Source organism: Arvicola amphibius, chromosome 10 (genome assembly GCF_903992535.2).
Source record: "Arvicola amphibius chromosome 10, mArvAmp1.2, whole genome shotgun sequence".
Lineage (NCBI taxonomy): Eukaryota > Metazoa > Chordata > Mammalia > Rodentia > Cricetidae > Arvicola > Arvicola amphibius.
Genome location: NC_052056.1, coordinates 114057444 through 114083202, shown reverse-complemented (window position 1 = coordinate 114083202; position 25759 = coordinate 114057444). Strand labels below are relative to the sequence as shown.

Genomic DNA, 25759 nt, shown 5'->3' with positions numbered 1-25759 from the left:
GGCTTGGAAATGGATCATAGCCAAGGAGTATGTTCGTCCCTTTATGTAACTCATAACCATCTATGCCTGACTTTTTGAAGTGTCACCCAACGAATATCCAAATGGTCGTCTGTTTCATGTGGCCCATAAGAACAGCAGCAAGTTGGCTGGGCAGCAGCAGTGGCTGCTGTGGAGTACAGAGAGCTCTGGGGACCGACACCAGGAGGGCATGGCAACCACAGTGCCCTGACTGAACAGTTAGGAAGTTTTTGACAGTTAATTGGATTGTGAACTTTACTAAAATATCAGGTGATTTCCAGATATTTAGATTTTATTAATTTAATTAAAATCTTCAGTTATCACATGATGTACTTTTTAATTTAGAATTTCTTTATATTTATTCTTAATAGAAATAACATGTGTTCCATACCTCCTATTCTGAACACCTACTGATGTAGGAACAAAAAGGAACACCATTTTCTCTTATCCGGTACATTGAAGGCAGAAGAACTTGGGTTTTAGATTTATTTACACTATGGTAAAAGGTTATTAAACCAAAATTCTAGGTAGAATTGTACTGAGTGGCTTACTTTAGACTACAGTGACATGAAAATAATGTGCCTTGTTCTAGTTTTATTTGTGACTTTCTTCTAGCAATCACTACAGTTGGTAGGCTAAAACCATATGTCAAAAGCATTGACCAAAACAGCTACTTTTGTGGGGGCTTTGTTTTGTTTTGCTCTTTTTTAGACTAAGGACCTCTAATCTAAGATTGCTTCATTTCCCGTTCTTGTGATATGGGGGCTAAAAATTTGTTTTCTTATTCTTACACAGTTACTCAAATGAACAGAGTTCTTCTGGAAGAAGATTTCTATAGGGTTTTCCCCACATACCGTATAAGTAATTCTTTGGTAGATTGTAACTAGCCGTCCTGCAACTCACTCTGACACTATTTATGTAGAGACAGCATCACATCTTATAGGTTAAGGTCTTGGTTTTTTATAGGATTTCTCTTCTACTTCAGATGTCAGTTGTCAGCAAAGGCTATAGACTGTTTTTTTTTTAAGAGCTATAATCACTGAAATAGGCAGTAGGCCTCAATGAACATTTTATGTAAACATAAAAGATTAGTGTAGAGGATACAGATAGAGCAGTTAGAAGAGATAGATAAGGTAAGGTATAGCATATTGAAAAGTGAACCAGGGTTTGATGCCCTGCCTGAGCATATCATGCTCCAGAACCTTGCAGTTAGTTTCATGAACTCTGCTTGAGTTTTCATGGTAGCTTCATTATATGGATATGATTGATTACCTGACCGGCCATTGGTGATGAGTTCATTTGGGACTGATCCTCCCAACCCTTCGATATTATCTTTCTGGAAGCACACATCAAACCTCAGATACTTTGAAGAGACTTTGATACCTGGGTACTAGGAAGATTTCACCTTTATACACATTCTTCATTGCCTTGTTTGAAGTATTAGAATACTTAGTTTTATGCTAAAACCCTGCTTTTCTGATCTTTTAGGTTGCTTATGCATCATATCAGAGATTGTTTACCAGAGCTGAAAACAAGGATAAATGTCTTAGCTGCTCAGTATCAGTCTCTTCTGAGTAGCTACGGTGAGCCCGTGGACGATAAGAGCGCTACTTTACTGCAGCTTATCACCAAGTTCGCCACCGAGTACTGCAACACTATTGAAGGAACCGCAAAGTACATCGAAACCTCTGAGCTGTGAGTAAGACATTGTTGTGAAGATTTTTTTTTTAACTTGGATTACATATAATCTTGAAATTACTTAAATTTTAATAGTAGAGAAGCTGGCTCGAGATTTTGAGCTAAAGGCAAAAGAAAGACATTTAAAAGGGGGGTAAGAAAGAAAGAAGTCAAACTATATTTGTTTGTAAATGACAGGATTCTTTTACTTAACAGATCCTGCTAAGTCTACTAGATAACTTACAACCTATTAAACATAATAAAGTTACACAATACAAAATTAATATTAAAAAAGATCCTTCATATGTATCAGCCATGTGCTCTCAAACAAATTAACCCCATCCAAATAACCAAATAATGATGTGGTCAAAGAGAAAGACCTCTATAATGAGAACGTAAAGACACCAAACAGGGAAATCACAGAAGATACTAAATGATGGTAAGAGCTTACATGCTCCTGGATTGACAAAGTTAGCATTATGAAAATGGATGTGAAACCAAAATTAATTTACAGATTTAATGAAATAGCTATCAAAGTTCCAATGTCGTATTTCATGGGTTTAGAATATACAATACAAGCATTTTTATGAACTCACAAAATCCAACATGTCAACCTCAGAGCTATGGTGATAAAGATAGTCTGGTACTGGCATAAAAAACAGACAAGTACACTGATAGAGTAGAATAAAGGGCCCAGAAATGAAACAAAGAGCTGTGCCTACTTAATTTTTGACAGTGGTAAAAACATTATTTTGATAACAGAGAGCCTGTTCAGCAAGTGGTACTGGTATAACTGGATGTCCACATGCAGAATTAATGTGGATTCCTTATACAAATGTGAATTCAAAGTGGACCAAAGGCTACTGGAACTTGTAGAGGAAAACAAGGGAGTTCCCTGGAAGACATTTGGGATAGGCAAGAATTTTGTGAATAGTATCAGCATAGTGGACAACATGAAAATAAAGGTCCACAGCAAAGAAACAGTTAGCAGAGCAAACAGCCTGAAGGGGTGAGGGGAGGTCTTTACTAACTACACTTCAGACTAGAGACTGATACGTAAACTTTACAGCCAGTTGTGGAAATTAAATACCAAAGAAATAAAAATCCTAATCGGCAGTGGGCAAATAAATGGGATTTAGTTTTAACAAAACCACACAGATGAACGATACTTATTTTAAAAAGTGTTCAGTATTTTGATATACTACCTCATCCCAGTCAGACTGACCTTCATCAACAAATGTGACAAAATGTTACAGAGAGCAGTCCCTAATCACTGCTGGTGGGGGTGCATATTGAATACATCCATTGTGAAAATGAGTGGATAGTTTTCAAAAAATTAAGAACAGTACTACCATATGACCCAGCTATTTCCCTCTAGGGCATATACCCAGAGAACTCTTGTGGCCTACCGTAACAGTAATTACACCTCATGCTTACTGTTGGTTATTCACTAAAGCAAAGAATTGGAATCAAACTACTTACCCATCAACAGATGAATGTATAATGAACACTTGGAGCACATATAAATGGAATACTATTCAGCTCTAAAGAAAAAAAAATTGAAAGGAAACAGAATGGACTTGAAGCCTCATTCACTGTTGGTGGGGTATAAATTGATACAGCCATTGGGTTTATAAGGCTTTCTTAGAAGATGAAACAACCTTAAAGCTTAAAGAAAAATATAATTTGTAGCTTCTTTTCTTTATAGCAGTGCATAATCATATAATTCAATGCCTTTCAGATGCGGTGGTGCTAGAATTTGTTATATTTTCCATGAGACTTTTGGGCGAACCTTAGAATCTGTTGACCCACTAGGTGGCCTTAACACTATTGACATTTTGACTGCCATCAGAAATGCTACTGTGAGTATGCTGAGCCAGAAGCAGAGGGAAAGCTTTATTTGTATGCATAGTTTAAGCTGATGTACAAATGTATTTTGCTGTCATATTTAAAACATTTTTCAGAAAAAGGAACAAAAAAGGGATTCTTTTTATCCTTTGGAAGACGTGAATTGCACATAGCTATTATAATAGAGCTGAATTTTGTCTTTTCAGGGTCCCCGTCCTGCTTTATTTGTGCCTGAGGTTTCATTTGAGTTACTGGTCAAGCGGCAAATCAAGCGTCTAGAAGAGCCCAGTCTCCGGTGTGTTGAACTGGTCCATGAGGAAATGCAGAGGATCATTCAGCATTGTAGTAATTACAGTACACAGGTACCTGTGAGATGGAACAGGGCCATCAGATCCGTCCTGTGTTCAGAGTTGGGGGAAATGGGCTAAAAGCAAACTTCTTAGTTCCCTTAGTTATGAGTAATTTTAAATAGTGTGCTCATAAATGTAGCTTCCAAATCTAATTCAGTACTTCATTATTTAGTTTTCAATTAAACAGACTAACATTTTTATTTCTCTGTTACATACAGGAGTTGTTACGGTTCCCTAAACTTCATGATGCCATAGTTGAAGTAGTGACTTGTCTTCTTCGTAAAAGGTTGCCTGTTACAAATGAAATGGTGAGCTACTGTCTTGTTTGAATCACTATCAGCAAAGGTTTAATTTGGTTGTTTTCTTCTGTATAACATTATGATCACTTCAGGCATGTTTCCCAGTGTTCTATGTGAATCATAAGTATTTGTCTTATTTCCAAAGAAAGTTTTTAGTAATTTTAGTACACAGTATTTTTAATTTTGATTTTGATCTTTTAATCATTATTAGCCTGAAGTTCCAAGTTTCATGAGGACAGAATATTGTTAAATGTCTTGAGTAGCTGTTTCTGTTCTGTGCTGCTGTTGATTGTTATGGGAAATTAGTCTGTGTCTGGATGCTCAGCAAGCCAGACCTTTACAGCAAGCTCACTTTATTCTGAATCTGAAGCACATGGGGCAACCCACATTCTGCTTGTTCTGTGACCTGATGGTAGGAGTTAGTTGTTACTATCGTGAGATGTACCTGTCCACCCTCCAAAAAAATACTAAAAATCACAGAAATCTGAGCTTAAGCATTTGAAATTACTCTTATGCCACAAAAATGCATTTAAGTCTTCGCTCAGATTACTGAGCCTCACTTGAAGTTTATCAATAGTATCCTTGGAAGTGTTTGTGAGTGGTTGCTGAGTGATCGCTTGCTTAGCAGGGATTGCTGTCCATCAGATGCCTAAGCCTGATCTCACACTCTACCCACCAGCATCCTAGAACCACTGGAACTTCACGTCACCAGCTCTGCACCGTTGAGTGCTGTTCTGGAACTTGAGACAGTCATAAGAGCCTTGGTTCCTTTTTTATTACCTGCAAAAGAAATATGATTTTGGGGTTTTTTTTGGTTTTTTTTCCCAGCATATTTTTGTCTGTAAATTGTGATTTAACTAGGAGCACTATAACCTTGGCCAGAAAACAACTACTTGGTTACAACAAGTAGCTCACCTTGTGCACTTGCTCATTTGGTATTTGATAAGTAATGTTTTGATAATTTTTCTTTTGTTCAGAATTGGCAGTGTGGTAATCAGTTTTGGGAAAAAAACTGTGACCAGAAACATAATTTAAAGACTAGAAGATAAAAACACTTTAAAGGTGGCCATGGCCCTGTAAACAATCCCTTACCCTCACCAATATTTAAAGCAACCCTACTGAAACTCAGTGGGTCATTAAAGACAAATGAAAGAAAAGGGACTGCTAGTTGGGAAGAAGAAAGGAATGAACAGGAGGGGAGGGAACAAGAGTAACGGTGAGTATGACTAAAATGCATTATAAACGTTAAAAACATAAGTAAAACCAATTATGGATAACTTGTAATATTAATTTTTTAAGGATAAAAAATGACTTAAGCTTATTCTCCATAAGCCTTAGGAATTCTGTGAAAGAATGAAACATTAATTTTCACTTTTCTTTTTGATTGCTGTCACATTAGACTTTCAGCCCTTTTGATTTTAACTATTTGCTTCATGGTTCAGGCTAAGTTATTACTAACTACCCCAGGCATAAATATAGTCATTGTTGGAATAAAATTAGCATGTTTAACTTCTCCCTAATTATGAACTTTTTTGTTAAAATTGAACATAAGCTTTGACATTCTGTAATGAAGTTTGAATAACAAAGTTATTTATTAAAAGCTTGGAACTTAAAATTGAACCAGGTAAATAAGTTTTCCGAGTAATAGGAAATTACTTTGAAGCTCTCTTACTGTCATTTTTTCCTTACTGGAAGTACAATTTTAAATCTGAAGGTTAATTTAGTATCATTGGGCATAGAGTGTTATTTCAAGTATTGTCATCAAGTATTTGAAAATGTTTCTTATACTTTTTCAATATTGTCTGTATAATAAAGTTTTTATATTTAGACTTACCAAAGTTAGGCTAAACTGCATATTTTTGTATATTAGTCTTATTTTGTTTTTTGTAGGTACATAACTTAGTGGCAATTGAGCTAGCTTATATCAACACAAAACATCCTGACTTTGCTGATGCCTGTGGGCTAATGAATAATAATATAGAGGTAAGTATAGTGATCATTTTCAGAGGTTGGAAATAGCTGCAGGTAATTTCATACAAGAAATGTGGCATATTACTGCTAGTTGTACGCCCAGGAAATATGCTTAAGTCATTACATTGCTTTCTTAATTTTAGTTCTCAAAATCACTTGGGACAATTATTTTTACTTTCTACTTAGGAAACAAAAAGAATTTATTGATTAGTGTTGAAGAATGGTCTTGCACTTTTTCAGTAACTATTATAATTTTTTGTATTGAAGTGTATAAAACCAAGTGAATGTTTATAATTAAGTAGTTTTGGTTCTACAAACTATGAAGGAAACATTCTAAGATTAATAGACTTCATAATTTGGAAAAGTAGTAGATTCTTCAAAGTCCCCCCCCCCCTCCGTTTTTTAAACATCCAGAAAGTAAATTAGTAAGTTATGTTAAATGTAGGAACATAAGGACAGTACTAGCCAGATAGATAGGTAGCTCAGTGATCGATAGCACTAGCTGTTCTTCCAGAGGACCTGAGTTCAATTTCCAGCACTCACATGGCAGCTCCAGTTCCAGGGGATCTGACACCTTCAGGCCTTCATAGGCACCAGCATGCATCCAGTACACAGATATACATCAGGCAAAACACCCATACATATAAAATAAAAATATTTTTAAAAGTAGGCACGCTATAGAACTTACAGAATGACTAGATTTTATATAAAGGATATATAAAAGGTACTTATCAGAAGGACTTACAAGCTGTGGTCCAGCTAATCCAACAATGGCTGCCTATAAACAGAAAGTTCCAAGAATCCAGTAGTTTTTCAGTCCATGAGGTTGGATGTCTCAGCTGGTCTTCAGTATGGTGAAATCACAAAGAAGTAGGCTCATTTTTGCTACAAGTAGCTTTATACCTAAGAAATCATTTTGAAGCTTTGTTATCGTACAGATCTTTGTAAGCTTGAGGGTATTTATGAGATGTTTTCATTTAAGGAGCAATTTTGACATGATTTTTAACATATCAATTTTCCAAATGCCTGAGACTTAGTGTCCTTGTCTTTATTTGTCTATATCTACTTGACTTGGTGCTTGGATACTGCAGGTGCGCAGTACATGACCAGGTGACTCTAACATTGCTAAATTAGATGGGTGACAGGCATTCTGTCAGTTATCAGTGCTTTTTCTAGCAGTCACTGTTTTTTAAAAGGATAACCCTTTTTTTAAACAGATGTTTAAGTTGTGAAGTTTTTGTTTTGTTTTTATAGTCTGAATGACCTTTAGGTTTTACATTTTTTTATGATTTATATTCTTCAAGTTCTTCTACCCTTCCTTCATTTGGGAGTCCCTGGTCAAAGGAGCAGCTGTTTCTGTGCTGTATTGTATCCTTCAGCAGATGTGTTTAGGCAGAAAACAAGCACAGGAAAGTGTTAGGTGCCATGATTTGTTTTGTTTTTTTTAATATTATTATGGTATAAGTTCCAAGAGTAAAATAAATCTAAGTTATTCCACACTTTTCAACTAAGATGAACATGTTGTATAGGCCTATATCTCAGTATTCTGATAATCACAAAAACTTGGTTACATTTTATAGGAACAAAGAAGAAACAGGCTAGCAAGAGAACTCACTTCAGCTGTATCACGAGACAAGGTAAAATAAAGTTGTTTTTATAGTATATTCCCCACACCCAGCATTCAGACTCAGCCGGGTATATTTCGTGTGTGAAAATGTGATTTTCTTTCTCTGATTCTGATACTTTCAGGGTGTTAGAATAAGAGTTTAAAAGGTTTTAAAAGCTATGAATAATTTAAAAAGGTGGCTTTCAAGTGTCAAGGATTCTTTTATTAAGATTCAGATTTGTTCCAAAGTGATGTTATAAGGGCTGTATGTAGTAGGTGTTAATTCTTGGCAGTGTTATTCTCCATCCTGGGTTCCTTGTCAGAAAAGCTCTCAGTAAGTGCTCGCCACCCACACCCCTCAGAAAGGAGCAGCAGCTTTAGATTTGGGTGTTCTTACTCGTTCATCTGCAGAAAAACTCAACACAGGACTGTGCTGTAGGAAATAGAGTACAGACTTCTATCTCCATGGGTACTTTTGTTTTTATACTTGACTATTTTGTTATAGAGGGAAAATTTTGTCTATAAAGTGTTTCCAAATGCATTTTGGCATCCTTGATTTTTTTCCCCCCTGCATTTTTGCCTTTAGTCTTCTAAAGTTCCAAGTGCTTTGGCACCTGCCTCCCAGGAGCCCTCCCCTGCTGCTTCTGCTGAGGCTGATGGCAAGGTCTGTTCTCATTCCTAATCTAAGCCTGCATGCCAAGTTTGGAGACAGTACGCTGAATAAAACGATATTAATATGGGGTATTGTGTTAGACTAATTTAGCCTAATCCAGATTTTTAAATTGTATAGCAAAGTATATATCCAAGTATTGTTGACATGCTTTCCTTTGCTTGCTATATAGAAGATACAGAAAAGTGATTCTAAAAGGAAATTATCTCCTATGTTTAAATTTTTCAAGCTATTGTTATTTAAATCTTGCTTGTTAAATTGCATGTTTTAACATATCTTTTAACAGTTAATTCAGGACAGCAGAAGAGAAACTAAAAATGTGAGTCTCTTGCTTTAGAATGGAAATGTTAGTGCCTTTGGTTCTCACTAAAACATTCTTCCAGTTCATCAAAAAACCTGTTTGTATAGTAATATCCATTTCTTGTTGTCTGTGTTATAGTCTTAATGTTCCTTTAATCTGTGTAAAGTGGGATTAGCCTAGCTTTAACACTGTTTTACCCGTGTTTGGGTAGAGATTAAGATTTCCGAGCTGGAAATGGTACTCTGGGACATTTGCTCTGTAAAGGTCTGAGCTCAGCCTCTCCAGTGCTTCCCTGTGTTTCCCATCAGTGTCTATATCAGTTCTGAGTACAGAATTTCACGAACATATGAAAATTGTAAGAGTGTAAGGCTTGTCGATTCTTGATAATAGTTTTCACAGAAAATCATGTGTAGAATACTCAGGCCTATTCCTTTTCCACTTTTTCTTCCATTACGTTCCAGGTTTAAGTTTCTCACCCTCCGAGCCTTACAGATGTCTCCATCTCTCTGCCATGGTCTTCAGAGAACCATGCAAATCACCACACAGTTTCATTTCATTCATGGTTCACTTTCCTTATGATTCATTTATCATAATTCATGTATGTTTAACACTAAAAATGTAATTACTCAGTAACACCTACATATAGACATCACTTACTTTTATATTTTTGATAGTGACAGATTTTTAAATTTGAATGACTGCCCAAACTGCTATTTTTTCTTACGAGAACCAGAACAGTCTCCCACTACATGTATATGACTCAATTCTGTTAACTTTAGAATATCTTAAAAATCTAAAAACATCTCTTGAACATTGATGTATTTTGTTTTTCCCACTGTAGCAAGTAGTCATTTTTTTTCTTTTAGAAGAGTCAGAAACCAGAAAATAAGGTTACAGAAACAGCTGTGAAAGGGAGCAGTGGATTCTCTCACTGGATCCTTTCTCAGGAGTACAGACTATGAGGGCCTATGCTGTGTTTGTTACATTTTCACATTTTAGGTAGCTTGTTACTGTGATGGTTGGGTCTAAGGATGTAGTCTTCCTTTTATTAAAGACTTTTTTCTTTTGACTATCAGGGATATAAATTAGTTTTAGAATAAGTAGAGACATGAGCTCACAGCTGTGTAAACTCATAGTTGAATGGTTAGTGCTGAAAGATTACTTTGAGATGGAACCAAGTGGCAGTCCTGTTTTCTTGTCTTTTAATCTAGTGTTTGAGGAGTGGAGAATGATGCAACATTTTGAAAAGTCAGTAAATGATAAATACAAAGTAAAAATTAATGGAGCCTGCACTGGCTATTGGCTTGCAGACAGCTTCATACAGAACCTCTCGGGTTTCTAGTGACAAATGCCACCATCATCTCTGACTTTATTGTCTATTTGAATAAATTCCAGATAGGTGCTACCTGTATGTTCTTGATTACCATCCAAGAAAATGAGCTTCATTTGTTGTTAAAATACAGAGTATAGGTTTGGAATATGTGTTTTCAGGTTGCGTCTGCAGGTGGTGGGATTGGAGATGGTGGTCAAGAACCAGCAACAGGCAACTGGAGAGGAATGCTGAAAACTTCAAAAGCTGAAGAATTACTTGCTGAAGAAAAATCAAAACCGATTCCAATTATGCCAGCAAGTCCACAAAAAGGCCATGCTGTCAATTTACTGGATGTGGTAAGTCATAACAATCTGACTTAAATCTACAGACGTACCAAGTTAGTAGCAGACTGTCTCTAAACAGAAGAAATTAAAGTCTCAAAATTTTTTTAACTTTTAAATATTAAATGTTGCCATTTCAGAATGGCACAGAAGTAATGTTGTCCCTCATCCTTTTAGCCAGTTCCAGTTGCACGAAAGCTGTCTGCCCGTGAGCAGCGGGACTGTGAGGTTATTGAAAGACTCATCAAGTCATACTTTCTAATTGTCAGAAAGAATATTCAAGACAGGTCAGTATTAATATATAAATATCCCTGGGTGAGTTCATGCTGATTCATAAAAACTTATGTTAAAAATTTTAGATTAGTTCTGATTCCAAAACTTAACTGTGGTAGCAAGACTGTCTTATGGAAGTGTGGTAGCATTCCATGTCAATAGACATGGAATGATTAGGAAATTATGTATCAGCTAGAAAAAAGTTTTTAAATAAGAGGATCTAGGAATAGTAATGTATGTCTGCAACCAAAGATATAGATTCAGCCTTAAGGAGAATGATCACAAATAGAAGGCCGGCCTGAAATGCCCCCCACCAGTCTGAAAACAAACTAGAGAAGGGTAACAGTGTAGTTCCATCCTATATACAGTATAGAATTAGTTTAGTGCAGTATTAATGAGGCCCTGGATTCAACCCCCCCCCCAAGGTGCTTTGAAAAAAAATATTAGTTGATGTGGTTAGATTTTATTCAGTATAAAAGTAGTAACATCCTATCTGCCTCATTTCTAATTCAGCATATTTATGATATTTCATGCTAGTGGGAACACAATAATATGTGGCCTTTTGTCTGGCTTCCTTCATTTGTGGGTGCCCCTCCCCTTTTTAAAAAATTTAAGAAAACTTTGTGTTGTGGTCATTTTCACTCTCTCTTCCCGGATCCATCCCCCTCTGCCCTTTCTCACCCAAATATGTGTGTGTGTTTCCCTTCCTCAGTCAAGGCCAATTTGTGCTGCCTAACGTTTTTGGTTATATGGCCTTCTGCTGGAGTTTGATTGACTTAACAGGGCAGCTGAGAATTGCCAGTAGCTCCTCTACTGGGGATGGAATTTTTGGACTTCACACCCTAATCATGTTGAATTTTGGTCTGGTTTAGGCTTGCACTGTTTTGTGTGTGCTGCCACAACAGCTGAGTTCACATTTGCAGATGGCCCTGTTATGTCCAGAAAAGTTTCCCTGTCATCCCCTACCTCTTCCACAATGATCCTTGACCCTTGGAGGAGATAAGGTTGCTCCATTTAATGCTGGACATTGTGTGATGTCTTATTCTCTGCATCTTGGCCACTTGTGGTTTTCTATGTAAATCACCATCTACAACAAAGTTTCTCCAACGAGGGTTGAGGTGTCTCAATCTATCACTATAATGATAAGTCATTATGAACTGCTTTGATACTATATCCATTTACTATAATAGTGGTAGGTTATCTTCTAAGGTCTTTGACCTGTCTAGCCATAGGTTCTTGGTCCAGTAATGGTGCCGGGTATGGGATTTATCATGTAGAGCAGTGGGCCTTAAATCTAGTCTACTTGTCACTGTTTTAAAGCTTATTCATACTACAGTATGGATCAGCATTTCCTTTTTACAGTTGACTATATCAACTCATCACATTATGGATATTTGATTTTCAGTTTTGGCTGTTAAGAATAGTGGTTATTGTTGTGTTTATATATGGGATAAGTGGGATGAATGAAGCTAAATTTTCAAAGATTGTAGCTTTGATTAATGTTACTTGGAGTAAGTGTATTAAATATTCAGTGTTCTTATTTTTTTACGAAGCCACACTCTTTAGAGCAGTGGTTGTCAACCTTACTAATGCCGTGAGCCTTTAATACAGTTCCTTGTGTTGTGGTGATTCCCTACCATAAAATTATTTTCATTGCTACATGATAGTTAATTTTGCTACTGCCGTGAATCAAAATGTAAATAACTGATATGCAATGGCTCTCAAAGGGTCATTTGGCTCCTCCCCACTCCCACGGAGGGATTGTGACTCATATGTTGAAAACCACTGGTCTAAATTTTTTAGAATAGAATTATTACCAAAACTTCATATAATTTTACTTTGTTTTGCAGTGTCCCAAAGGCAGTAATGCATTTTCTGGTTAATCATGTGAAAGATACTCTTCAGAGTGAATTAGTAGGTCAGCTGTATAAGTCTTCCTTATTAGATGATCTTCTGACTGAATCTGAGGACATGGCACAGCGTAGGAAAGAAGCAGCTGATATGCTAAAGGTAACTATTAAGTTGTTTCCAGTTTTCTCAAAAATTTTTAAATTGCATTCTGATCTTGCCTTCCACCCCACCCAGTAGTACTTGATTATACTCAAATTTCGGAGAAGATACTGCCTTTCTTTTAAGCATTAAAAATGGAGACATTTCTTTACAAAATTTAGATTAACATTGTAACTGGATGTCTTATTCTTTTAATGCAGGCATTACAAGGAGCCAGTCAAATTATTGCTGAAATCCGAGAGACTCATCTCTGGTGATCAGAACTGTTAACACCCAGACTGTGTTGACTTGAACCTGGTAGCTACTACCTACCTGAGTAGAAGTTTATTTATGAACTCTTGTGTATTGCAGCGTATAAATTTGCTCGTGTGAAAAATGGCTATAAGCTGAAAAGTATACTCTGCATTACAAAACAAATCACACATTTAATTCACATTTTTAAAGTTTCCTATGATACATGTATATCAAGTCTGTCTCAGTCAAGCTTACAAGAACAATGGATGTTCTAGCTGTACAAAGCAGTTTGCGTGTGGAGATGATGACCCGTGTAACTTTTCTGTAGTCTTAAAGCTACAGCCATAGTCCTCAGAAAGCTCCAGGACATTTCATGACTATAATGCATGCACTATTTATATAGACTGATCTGGCTTTAAAAGATGGAGCCTGACAAGTTCCTCACGTAATCAGTGTATCCACCTATCCTTCATTTTTATAGTCTTAAAAAACAAAACCTCTGCTGTTTTAAGAAATATGTAAGATCCAAAAGGCTCATAAAGATGTAGGAACAGACTGTCGTTATTGGTTTATCCACTTCAAAGTCTACACTGTGTAGTGTTAAAAATTAAAATATACTTTGATTCATAATTAAGTCTGAAGACATGAATTGACTGACTTCCTACATTAAAAACTGTTGGGAATGTACTTGGTAATAATTGCCAGTCCTTTTAATTTCTAAAAGATCCAACGGTGACCTAAATTTCCCATAGTTTACAAATAGAGTAACAGCAATTCAAATACACCTTTAATGTGGACAACTGCATTGGGCTCCAAGGCTCACAGTGAGGTGGGACCTAAAATTCCACTCTGTACAAATCGGTAATAGCCGCATTAGTTCCATACCAAGAGAGAACATTAGAATGGTGGTATGAAAACACTAGTGGAACTTTGTTTCTTAAAGAAAAATACTTGGACATAACACATACACCTAAAAGCTTATAGACTATTAGAATGTATTCAGAGGTTGAGGGTCATGTTTACAACCTATTGTGTGAAAATTGTCTGGACAATTCATGGTGTAAATTAATCATTAAAAAATTTTCAGACCTAAGTAAAAATTTTTGGTGTATCTAGTTCTGTCTGCAACCAAATAATACATTAGTGTTAAAAACACTAAAATTTCTTTTCAGGTTATGGCCAGGCATTTTATGAAACGTTAGCAAGGAAAACAAGAACATACTATTAGTTTATGATACCCACTTAGTAATCTCAAACGCAAAAGAGTCCATTTCAATCTGATGATACAGTACTCAGTCTATTAATAGTACCAACTTGACAGGAAGTGCACACTGCCTACTATGTTAGTACTTGAACAACTATTAGGTATCCATGATTTATTTCTTAAGAGGGATGACTACCACTGTAGCCTTTTGAATTTGTATGGGGAGAAAATGCACCCTTATCCAACATTTCAAGTAGATTTTAAATGGAAGATACTAGCTTTAAAAACATACTACAGTAGTGTACTTGTTAGCACTACACACTTTGTACAAAGAAAACAAGCTTCTTTTGTGTGCATTTACACCGAGTTGTGTTCAGAAACGAGATAATCTGTCGTATTTATAAGATCACTGTGTTCTTTCTGTGTAAATAAAGCTGCTGGTATGAGATGACATTAAAGTTTGCCAGAAAATGAGTTTTCCCAGACTTGCCTCAGAAAACGGTGTATCTACTTCATAACCTAACAATCCAGCTTATATTGCACCAAAAGTTTTACAGCGTTTTTCCTATTACACCAAGGCCCTGTTAATCTCCGTGTCTACAGACTGAAAACAGAAACTTGTTCCAAGTAATCCAGGGATGAGTGCTCAGAATGTGAACAGTACACTTGAGACTCCCAGAAGCTGCTCAACACTTCATGTTTCACTGCTCCCATGCACAATCGGGTGGTACTCTCTCGATTTTTACAGAATCAGTTCTGGAGCATTAACTTGCGTAGTGTATACAAACCTGAACTACTCTGGCCTCAAGACTTCTGTCTTTGTTCTTCTTGTGACTGCATACTTGGCAAGACACTTTTGTTCTTTGATGTCTTAAAATTTCTGCCTTAGGAGCCCCATTGGCGGAAACTATGAGTAAAAACACTGAACACAAGCGAGGGGGTGGAAAACTGAACGACAAATGAAATCTGGTACTGCTTTGTGTTTTGCTGGAGGATAAACTACTTATTACAGTTTCTACTAAAAACTATTGCCACGTCTTTTTAAAAATTATGTTTACTTCTTAGCATGTCACAAATCGATTTCTCACTTCTAAACAGACCTTAGAAGCTTGTCTAGTTTATAGAACTATGTAACACTACTGAACCCAGTAAGTGCTCTTTGCCTTACGTAATGAATAATTTCATATGCTTAATTTCCATTGTACTTCCTCATCAGTCCAAGAAGCAAGATAGCTAGATCTTTCATAAGAATAACACAGTTAAATAACACTTTATTTAATAATGCACAAAATTTTACATATTAAGACCTTGTGTTTGTTCCATTCTTGGTTTTGAAAACCCGCCATGATTTGAAAAATGATGGGTAAATTTGGACAAAATCTTTTACAACTGAAGCCATTTTATAATGTAGAAATTCCTTTTTCCTATTTTAAGTAAGGAAAGTCCATTCTTGAGAATATGTTGTCCAATTACTAAAACACTCTCAGGATTTGTTACCTGTCTGTGATTTATGCTGACTCCGCCTTCTGTTATCATCCGATACCTGAAAATAGAAAGGTTTAATAACTAGAAGCATCCAGTCACCTGACATGACCTTTCTGTCAGTATGTTGTCTGGCTGACATGAACTTACACTGCAGCTCAGACGGGTCTTAAACCTGTGATCCTCCTGCCTTAACCTCCCAAGCATCTGAGATTATAGGCCTGCACTACTGGCTCAGATGGACCAGCTTTTTGACACATTCACCAAAAAAAACGGTTTTTTGAGATGGGGTTTCTCTGTGGCTGTGGAGCCTGTCCTGGAACTAGCTCTTGTAGACCATGCTGGCCTCGAACTCACAGAGATCCGCCTGCCTCTGCCTCCCGAGTGCTGGGATTAAAGGCATGTGCCACCACCGCCTGGCCTCATAATGTATTTAATGGAGAGTCAATCTCTATTCTTTTGGAGGGGAAAAACTGCCAGACAAGAAACTTCTGAAAACAAAGAAGAACAATTTGCCTTTAAAGTATACTACCCATAAGACAAAAGTAACAAATACCCCTACTTGACGCTTTAAGAAAGTTGATAGGAAACTAGAAAATATTAAGACTATGATAGTGATGGGGAAGCTTTATTAACCAATTATCTTCAAGAGGTGGGATGAAATTAGGGTGTGGCTTTCTAGGACCCAGAGAAAAAGGGGCGCATGGCCCAGGTACCCTCTCTCTGGTTCCCTAGCAGCATGGCTGAGCTTGGACTTGTTCCTGTTTTGTGAGTTTTCCCCCTTACAATAAATAAAAATATAATATTTCCTGATTCGAGCTAACTCCTGCAGAATAGTACTGTTTAAAAGAAAAAATTCTTATTCAGCTGAATTCATAAGTGGAGAAATCAGTAGCTAGTTTAATAAATGTATGATAGCAGAAGTAGGTTTTACTGAAGTTTACATCCAGTTCATACAATAAATTTCTTACTATGTGCTAAACATAAGTAGCATCAAAGAGATAAAGACAAAGCACTGTTGTGTGATAAAGGACTAGCTGTTTCTCTGGGGGGAACAATGACTGGGGAGGTGAGGGCTGGGACCTTTTTAACAAATAAGATGCTAAGACACTGGATGATGATAATTTTGACAAGAAGAAACAAAAAGGAGCCTTGAAGGTCTGTGAATAAACCTTTTATCTGCATGTGTTACTAAATAAAGTTAAGCAACTCATTGAACACAGCTTTATAAAATCAAGCCAGCAACAAAACTGTTTATATTTAGAAATAAATTCCTTTCTTCTAGGAAGACGTTACATGGTGAATATGTAGACCAACGCTTTTATTAATGTTATGAAAAATGCTGACTCTGACTAATCAACAAATGTACCAGTGTGATGATCACAAGAAAATGCATAAACCCAGACTTGCTGTAGGGGAAAATTGGACTCCAGCCTTAAATTTAGTGTACTTTAGGTAAAATGTATTAGGAAATAAATAAGGTAGAGTGGCAGGTCATGACAAGGAGACATGGCACTTGGTCTGCACCCAGAGGCAGACATTCCAAAACAAGTAACTGTAACATGTTATTTATGTAATAACCATGGGCAAATGACAGGGACTTTATGTGCAAAGTCCCAAAGATGAGGCACCAAAAGTGTCTGATTATTGCTTTTCCTTGTACATGTTGCTTGCTGTTCAGTTATAACTGGATATTCCTCGCGCCAGATCACTTTTTGTAGAGCAAGTATTCTAATAATATGGTAGGGCTGAGGAATTGCAATAAGCAGAAAAATGTAATTCCCAAAGGGAATAGTCTATAGCTTATAAGCTTTATGAAGTTCTGTTTCTATGTTCATTTCTTTTCAATGATTAAATTTTTTAAGAGGGAAGTCCTGAGAATCTTCTCACTTCTGTGACCAAGCTTGAGCTGACTGATCCCAGAGAAATACTGACTGAAGGAGCACTGTCCTCTACAGCGAGGTCAAGGCATTTTCAACTATATGGCCCTAACTTCTGCAGGAAATGAGTTACCTGAAAGCGCTATCGGGAAAACACTCTGGAACATGCTGTCAAGTGCAATGTTTCACTGTGAACTAAGGACCACAGTTAAATCTTACCCTCGGGGACCATCTGGAATGGCATTTGCTTTCCGACATGTATCGATGACACTTGTTCCAGGGTCAAGAACTAATTCAGAAAACGAAGCTTCTTTAAACAATTCTTTTAATTCTTGGTCAGACATGACCTCCAGTGCCTCTATGCTGCTATGGTAAAGGGCTTGTGTACACCTGGAAAACATTAAAGCACATCAGGGCTGCTTACACCCCACCCTCAACCAATTATGGAATGCTCCACAGTGTAGTTTTCATTCAGCAGCATCTATTTTGTGCAATTCACTAACTTAAAGATCTATCCAAGAAAGACAATTTTAAAATACTAAAGTTAAATACAGTCCAGGTTAATCATGAGAAACTCCTAAAACATCATCTCCAATTTTTCTTGTCTAGCTACTAAATTTCAAAAAGCATTAACTTCTCCTATCAGCATTCCCAAGTTGCCTGAAGTTGTTTGTTGAGGGGCAGGGCCTGGTGAGACTTCCCCGTCCACGGTACATTACACTTAGTATTGCACTTGCTTAGGCGGCCCTACTGTTGTACTATGGGTGCTTCTCTGTCACTTCTAGGGGACACAATCTTACAGCCACGCCAGTTTCCAGTCCTCTGACTCTGATAAACTCTTTCCTCCCTTTCTTCCAAGATGCTCTCCATGCCTTCTGTGTAGAGCTGTGTTGTGGAGTGGGAGCATTAACTATTCTAAAGCCAACCTTTTAGCAGAGTCCAGACCTTCTTGTCCATGAACAAGCTTTGTTACTTCCGCAGCCAGTCGTTTCTGAGCACCCCGCTTTTCTGGTTCTTTGACATGCAACTGCATAATGTGACCAATCTCCGGAAGGGGAAGGAAAGTGAAGAGCTTCAGGTACCTGAAGGACAAGGAATGATGCAGTAGATGTGCACCGTCCACTAGCTCCGTCAGAAGAAAGACAACTTCATGTACTCAAGCTATACACTTAGACATACACTACCCTAGTGGACAACATTTTCCAATACTTGTTTTCCACGTTCCTTAAGTAACAAACGGTACAAAAATAAACCAAGACTCCAGCCCCATCTCCTTCCCTTTTTAATGCCAAGAGATAATTTGTATGCCTCCTGGAGCATACTTGGACGTTTTTGTTTTATGTGTATCCTTAAAAAGCATGTGTAACTTAAAACTGGACATGAATAGTATTCTGTAGGTTAACTTTCGCAAAATGCTATGTAGACAAAAGCTTAACAAAGCATTATAAAGCCTACTTATGATGTCATCCTCTTAAATACAAGATTATGAATAAAATCATGCAAAATACATTTTTTGTCTAACTACTCTGCCACACCAGCATGTTTGGGAGATTTATGAGATCACAAGCATAGCTTTCCAAGCTACTAATACTGTACTGTGGGCATGTGTGTTTACTTTTAACATAACAATCATGCCATGAGTACCCTCATACTTTTCTTGTACACACATGCATGAGTTTGTTAGGCATATGCCCAGTAGAGACTGCGTCATCACAGCTTATGTCCAACTATTATTTCATAGACCTCTAAGTCCATTCCCCATCACTCTGGAATAGTTAGTACTGTCTGAGTTCATTCTCCATCACTCTGGCATAGTTGGTACTAAGTTCACTCCCCATCACTCTGGAATAGTTGGTACTGTCTGAGTTCATTCCCCATCACTCTGGAATAGTTGGTACTGTCTGAGTTCATTCCCCATCACTCTGGCATAGTTGGTACTGTCTAAGTTCATTCCCCATCACTCTGGCATAGTTGGTACTGTCACTGGTGCAACAGGAGACAAAGACCAGCGTCTGACAGTTCTTCTCCCTTTGACATCTGCACTCGGGAAAGCTGAATCCTTGATCATACCAAAGACTTGAGGAGACCAACCACAGCGAAACAAGATGAGTGGGTTTATTAAGATTAAGGTACAGTACAAAACCGACACTCACAACTAGGTATTTTCACAACAGCTACCAGAGGATTTTGTGGCTGAATTACACGGCTCAAAAGACTGATTTACCACGTTTAAAAACAAAGCAAAACTTAAAACCTAAGTAAAAATAAAGAAGCTGGCTTTTTAAAGTATCTTTGCAAATGAAACTGTATGTGGTACACTATTTAGATTGAGTGAGGAGAGGAGGGTCTCAAAGAGACACCCAGCCTAAGCCTCTCCCACAACTGGAATCACAGGTACATTTCACCAGCAGAGGAAAGCCTAAAGGTGTTTGCTGGTACACCACAGAGAAGAAACTGGGGTGTCGCAGCTGTGAGATGCGGCAAAGGGAGAGGCTGCTTAAGATAACAGTGACTAACCGACAACGTGCAAGTGATACAATTCTATGTACTTGCTAGATGGAGATAAAAACAATTTGGGTTTGAAATTTTCTAGCCAGTCGCTGTAGTTTCTATTTTAAGCAGCAAACAGTACCCAGAAGGACTGAGGTGTGGTCATGCTCATCTAGCGTGTAGAAGGAAGAGCACGGGGAAACCTCACTGCTGCCAGGCACACCGCTGCCAGGCGTACTGCTGCCAGGCACACCAGTGCATTCTGTAACCCCAGCTGGACACAGGGCTGAGGCCAAAGACAGAAGTCAGAGGCTGTCCTGGGCAACTCACAACACCTGAATTTGTTTTCAGGCCTGGGGTGTATACAGCTCAATGGTAAGCACCTGCCTAAAAGTTGTTCAACCCTGTGTTCAACTCTAGTAATGTAAAAATAAACAATCACGACAGTCAAACGGCAATATCCTGTGAAGACACCATAAGTAGAATCAACATAAAAAAAAAAATCTACGAAGACTAAAGGTTCAATCTAAGGCTAAATCACGGCTACATATTTTTCTCAGCTGTCAATTAAAACTCACCTCTCTACAGAATCATCCTGCTGTCTGACAAAGAACTGATAAAGCTCAAATGGTGATGTCTTCTCTCGGTCTAGCCAAACGGCATTGCCAGCCGACTTCCCCAGCTTTGCTCCAGTTGTGCTTGTAATCAGTGGAACGGTGATTCCGAATACATCTTCTCCGGTCAACCTACACATACATTCACGGTATTCTGTAAGCACAATCAGGTCCACCGAGCAAAATTCAGATTTGAGTCTGCTTACTTACTATGTTGTTGGTTTTGGGTTTTGTTGTTGTTGTTGTTGTTTTGTTTTGGTTTTGGTTTTTCGAGACAGGGTTTCTCTGTAGCTTTGGAGCCTGTCCTGGAACCAGGCTGGCCTCGAACTCAGAGATCCGCCTGCCTCTGCCTCCCGAGTGCTGGGATTAAAGGTGTGCGCCACCACCACCAGGCTGGGTTTTTTTTTTTAATGCCCCTCTCAATCTGGACTCTAGTCCTTAGGAACTATAGCAGCATTCACTTTATAGTTACTTAGATCTGTCATGCTAAACTGCGATTGCGCGAAACCTACAGGAAGTGATTTTGAAAGATCAGGCGGAAAAAAAGACAAAACTGGGTGAAGGGGCACTAGGAAGGTACATTTAGGAGGTGCTTTGTAAGGAGTTTTTGTTTCTTTATGATCTTGCCGTGTAGCACACGAGCCAGCCCTACCCTCCAAGTTCCTCTAGAAAATGCTGTGAAAATCCTTACGGGGCGAAGGGCGAAAAGAACAAAAGTCCAACTATTTTCAGGTATAAATCAGAAAAGCAATTTCTCAAGTGGGAAACTGAGGGTGACTCAGACACAATCCACCTCTTTAAGTGGCCGGCTTTCGGCAGTTCTACAACACCCCACAACTCAGACCTTCTAACTCGCAAGGGCAGAATCTTTCTCTGAGCATCTTCATCACGGGTAAGGGACTACCAGCGGGCGAACACTCGCCCTGGATTTCTGGAGACTCTAACCCACGCTTACTTGTGGACGAACTCGTAGCCCGACACGATGTTGCCCAGCTGATCCGCCCCGCCGAGCTGCACGCGGCAGCCGTAGCGCCGGAAGAGGTGGTAGAAGTCGTAGGCCTGCAGCACCTGGTAGAAGAACTCGGCCAGGCTCATGCCCTCGGGGCTCTTGAGGCGACTCTGCACGCTCAGGCGGCTCAGCAGCGTGCCCATGCGGAAGTGGCCGCCCACGGTGGCCAGGAAGTCCACGAGGTGCTGCTCCTGGAACCAGTCCGCGTTGTCGAGCACCGTGAAGGAGCCCCAGGGCCGGCCGTCGCCGAAGAGGCGCGCGTGGTTGGCGGCCAGGCCCTCGAGCCCCCGGCGCAGGGCGCGCGCGTTGGCCTGCACGCGCTCGGCGCTCAGCGCCTCCCGCCCCTTGCTCCGGCCGCTGGGGTCCCCCAGGCGAGCCGTGGAGCCCCCCACGAGCGCGATGGCGTTGTGGCCGGCTCGCTGGAAGTGGAAGAGCCCCAGCAAGGTCAGCAGGTGGCCCACGTGCAGCGAGTCGCCCGTGGGGTCGAAGCCGCAGTACACCGTCTGGGGTGACGCGCCGGCCCTGCGGCGGTCGAAGAGTTCGGGGAGCTCTGTCTTCGTGCCGCTCTCGGGGAAGAACTCCTTGAACAGGCCGCGGGCCCTCGGGGCCGCCAGCATCCCCCGCGCGCCCGGACGCACCACACGCGGCCCGCGCGGCCAGACCCCGGCCTGGGGCGTACGATACAGGCGCCTCAGCGTGGGCGCCGCCATGTTGCACCCCGCGCAGGGCATGCTGGGCCTGGGCCGCCCAGCGACCTCGCGCGCCTCAGGGTCTCTCTGCGCACGCTCCGCCGGGGCGGGAGCCGGAGTTGGCGTAAACTTTAGTGTTGTGGTCAATTCGGCAATGTGGAGCACGTGAGTCCCGTCTTGTGGCCCCCAGTATTCTCCGAGTGGACGTCACGGTAGTACGTCCTATCTCCCAGCTGCTCACTGTTAGTTAAATGATCGATCATGCTAGAAGCCTGTGACGCTCAAGTTCCCGAAGTCTGGAGAAAGAGATTGGGACTTGGTTCAGGCTCGGAGCACTGTGGAGACGAAATCTCGTTGTACCAATTTCCCAAGGTAGTGAGAGCCTCAGCACGCGCTCGCGCGTGCACACCCCGTCCTTAGTGAGTGTCCCGGCACGCACACACAAACACACACACACACACACACACACACACACCTTCTTTAGTGAGTGTCCTGGAGGTGGCAGTCTCCTCCAAGCTATATCGAGAGGCAAGTCCGAGGTCATTCAAATTCCTAATCTATCAGGTGCTTTCACATCTCCCGCTGACCAGGATGAGAATTCTCACTGTATGGCAGGTGAGCCAGCCCCCAGGTCCCATCGTAAAATCTGACTCGTTTTCTTTAAACATTTTAACTAGCATACAAGAATTGTACAAAATAATGAAATTTATGCCGACATTTCCAGACATGAGTTTACTTTGACCGTATTTTCAACACCGAGCCTCGTGCTGCCCTGAACTGCCTGTTAGAGATTCGAGTACTGGAGGATTACTGAGAAGTGCCTTTTGTGGACAACGCCCGCAATAGCATGAGAGATGCGGGGTATGGAGGGAGAGGGGAACAACTGAGCTGTGCTGGCTGGTTTTATGCCAGCTTAACAAAGCTAGAGTCACTGAGGATCTTCAACCAAGAAAATGCCCTGAATTATACCGGCCCAGGAACAAGCCAGTAGTGTATTTTCTTGATTGGTGATTGATGTGGGAGGGACCAGCTCACTGTGGGTAGTGCCACCCTTTGGGCTAGTGGTCCTCAGTGCTATAAGAAAGCAGGCTAAACAAGCTGTGTGGAATCAGCTAGTAAGCAGCACCCCTCCATGAGTTCTGCTGGGGTTTCCTCCCACCGTCATCTGAATTGAAGTAAGAAGGTAGGCTTATTTACAAAATAAAACTTAGTTATAAAATCAAATGTTAGTCCTGGCTGTAACTTCAGAGTCTGAAAGCTTAACCTTTGGATGCTCCCTACTGTCTTCTGGACAAAGCTTCAGCTCTTCCATCACATCAGGTTATGAAAAGAAGATCATTATGTGGCTATTTCTGCCAAGACTGTTGCTGTTGCTGTCATGTCTCATATAGCACCTTCTTTGTTGTCCTCTATGGAATACAATGTGTAAGAGACAATGTGGCGGGGAGTGGGAACGATTTGTTATTTATATAGGACAGTCTGGCTCCAAATTTTTATCAGTCCTCCTGCCGCAGCTGCTCAAATGCTAGGATTATAGGTGTAAATCACCATGATCAGAGTCAGATCTATTCCTAAAAGATTTAAAAATAAACTTTAATACTAGATAGGAGGTTTTAATTTTTCATCATCTGAAAATGTCTCCATTAATTATAGGGCCATCACATAATGCTGGCATAAGTGCACGTATTTATGAAGAGGAGCAGTAGTGAAGTGATTAAGCCACAATATGAAGTCGTACATACGTGGTGATATTTTACTTGAACTCTAACAAATATAGCTTGCCTGAAGGTCAGAGGACAAAGCTAGCAAACAATTAACCACAGAGGTCTAGAGGTCCGTACATACAGACAGTGAGTGATACGGCTGGGCCAAGAAAGAAAGGAATATAAGGCAGTACTGGACAGGCTCTCGGTCCTTCTTTTTTGACAGAGGAGTTAGCAAGGAAAGAGTTGGTTGTGGCTTGCTCCATCTCTCTGATATTTCAGCATTTACCCTGATATCTGACTCCGGGTTTTTACTATTAAGACCAATTAAAACTTGTGCAACAGTCATACTTTCTAATATAAAAATGGTAACATGCCCTCTTTGGTGGTCATTCTGTTCTCCTTTCCCTCTCTCCGTGTTTTCCTGGGGGCCACCTGGGAGTGCCTGTGTTCTTTAAACCTGGGCATCTTCTAATTCTGGTCCAATTTGGTCTGATTGACTTATTGTGTGGAGAGGTTTGGCGGTCCAGAAAAATACTTAACATCTACAATGGTTGGAATGTTAGGCATTTCCTCTGGATGCTCTGTTCTTGGGTAATCTCAGTATATGGTCCTTCCTACGACCAGGTATTGCTTTAGGGTAAACTACTGAGACTCAGGCCTCCATTAAACTTGTAGATGGCTGAGTCCTACTCTGGCAGGTGAAAATGGTTGGAAGAACTTCCTTTGGTGGTCTTTTTCTATTTAGTTTATCATTCTGGCTCCTACAGGAATTGTGATTTTACTTTCTTTATGCTAAGAAGTGGCTTGAGAGTGGATGTGCAAGCTGGGAGTATAGCTTAGTGCAGGAGCACTTGTCCAGCACGTCACAGGCCTAGGTTTGCTCTTAAGTGTTATGATTTATGGCAGCATGGGTGACCCTGCAGGTCCCACTGCAGGTGGGAGAGGCCATGGCTGGTGGGAGACAGACAGATGTGCCATGCAGGGAGCTTGGGTATAGAGTTTATTCAATGTTGGGATGGTATAAAGTATAAGGGTAAGGGGGCTATGGAGGGGAAACACACACGGGAGGGGGGAGGGAGGGAGAGAGGGAAGGAGATGACAGAGAGGAAAGGGGGAGGAGTAGAGGCAGAGGCTGCCTCTTTAGAAGAATGGACAGAGAGAGGAAGAGGAAGAGAGGAGATCAGCTTGCATAATTATAACATTCCCATCTTTCTCTTAAAATAAAAAGGCAAGGAGTTAGGCATGGCAGATTAAGAGGATAAGGGAGTTGAGTTCTTGAGACTACTTCATGCTGATTTGTGGACGTCGAGGGAATGTTATAATTATGCTGTCCTGCCCTGTCACCTAGGTACCCTGTCCCTTTAAGAGACAAGCTCCGCCCACCCCAGTCTCCCCTTCCTGCTGAGGTAAGCTTATCTCCTGCCTCCTCTCTTCCTCTTCCTCTCTGTTCTTCTAAAGAGGCAGCCTCTCTGCCTTCTTCTCCCCCTTTCTTCTCTTTCTCTGTTTCTCACTGTCTCTTTCTCTCTCCCCTCCATAACCCACTTACCCTTAAACCTTATACCCTCCCAATACTATACTCTATACCCAAGCTCTCTCCCTGCATGGCATATCTGTCTGTCTCCCACCCACAATGGGACCTGCCAGGGTCACCTGTGCCATCATAAATCATAACATTAAGCACTAGAGTATAATAATAAAAAAGAAGATATGTAGCACTGGGTAATACAAGAGATACACACACACACACACACAGAGAGAGAGAGAGAGAGAGACAG

At 40.0% G+C, this 25759-nt stretch overlaps 2 protein-coding genes across 12 annotated transcripts in view; one reads left to right on the top strand and one right to left on the bottom strand.

The window, feature by feature from the left end:
• The window catches only part of Dnm1l (dynamin 1 like), a 50283-nt gene extending 35695 nt beyond the window's left edge, over window positions 1–14588 (top strand). For 2 of the 8 annotated variants that reach the window (XM_038345381.1, XM_038345379.1), the window contains 12 exons: window positions 1507–1713; window positions 3437–3557; window positions 3750–3905; window positions 4112–4201; window positions 6083–6175; window positions 7744–7800; window positions 8356–8433; window positions 8726–8758; window positions 10232–10408; window positions 10571–10680; window positions 12517–12676; window positions 12877–14588. In XM_038345381.1, the coding sequence (XP_038201309.1) occupies window positions 1507–1713; window positions 3437–3557; window positions 3750–3905; window positions 4112–4201; window positions 6083–6175; window positions 7744–7800; window positions 8356–8433; window positions 8726–8758; window positions 10232–10408; window positions 10571–10680; window positions 12517–12676; window positions 12877–12933 (1339 nt within the window). In that variant the 3' untranslated portion in view covers window positions 12934–14588. The remainder of the gene's footprint in view (window positions 1–1506; window positions 1714–3436; window positions 3558–3749; window positions 3906–4111; window positions 4202–6082; window positions 6176–7743; window positions 7801–8355; window positions 8434–8725; window positions 8759–10231; window positions 10409–10570; window positions 10681–12516; window positions 12677–12876) is intronic. The other 6 variants (XM_038345385.1, XM_038345383.1, XM_038345382.1 and 3 more) reach the window with 3 other exon arrangements.
• On the bottom strand, window positions 2199–22324 carry Yars2 (tyrosyl-tRNA synthetase 2). 4 transcript variants are annotated; one of them, XR_006020897.1, is made up of 8 exons: window positions 21536–22324; window positions 20545–20712; window positions 18403–18558; window positions 17696–17866; window positions 15612–15657; window positions 6909–7066; window positions 4869–4972; window positions 2199–3909 (listed from the first exon to the last, which is right to left on the bottom strand). XR_006020897.1 is itself a non-coding variant. In XM_042055893.1 (6 exons), exons 1-6 carry the CDS (start codon window positions 22318–22320, stop codon window positions 7061–7063), a joined length of 1332 nt encoding a protein of 443 aa, XP_041911827.1. In that variant the 5' UTR covers window positions 22321–22324; the 3' UTR covers window positions 6905–7060. The 4 variants fall into 4 exon arrangements, 2 of the variants coding, with proteins under 2 accessions (XP_041911827.1, XP_038201315.2); XR_006020896.1 differs by lacking the exon at window positions 6909–7066; XM_042055893.1 differs by lacking the exons at window positions 2199–3909; window positions 4869–4972 and having other exon boundaries at window positions 6905–7066.
• Window positions 22325–25759: the final 3435 nt, after the last annotated feature.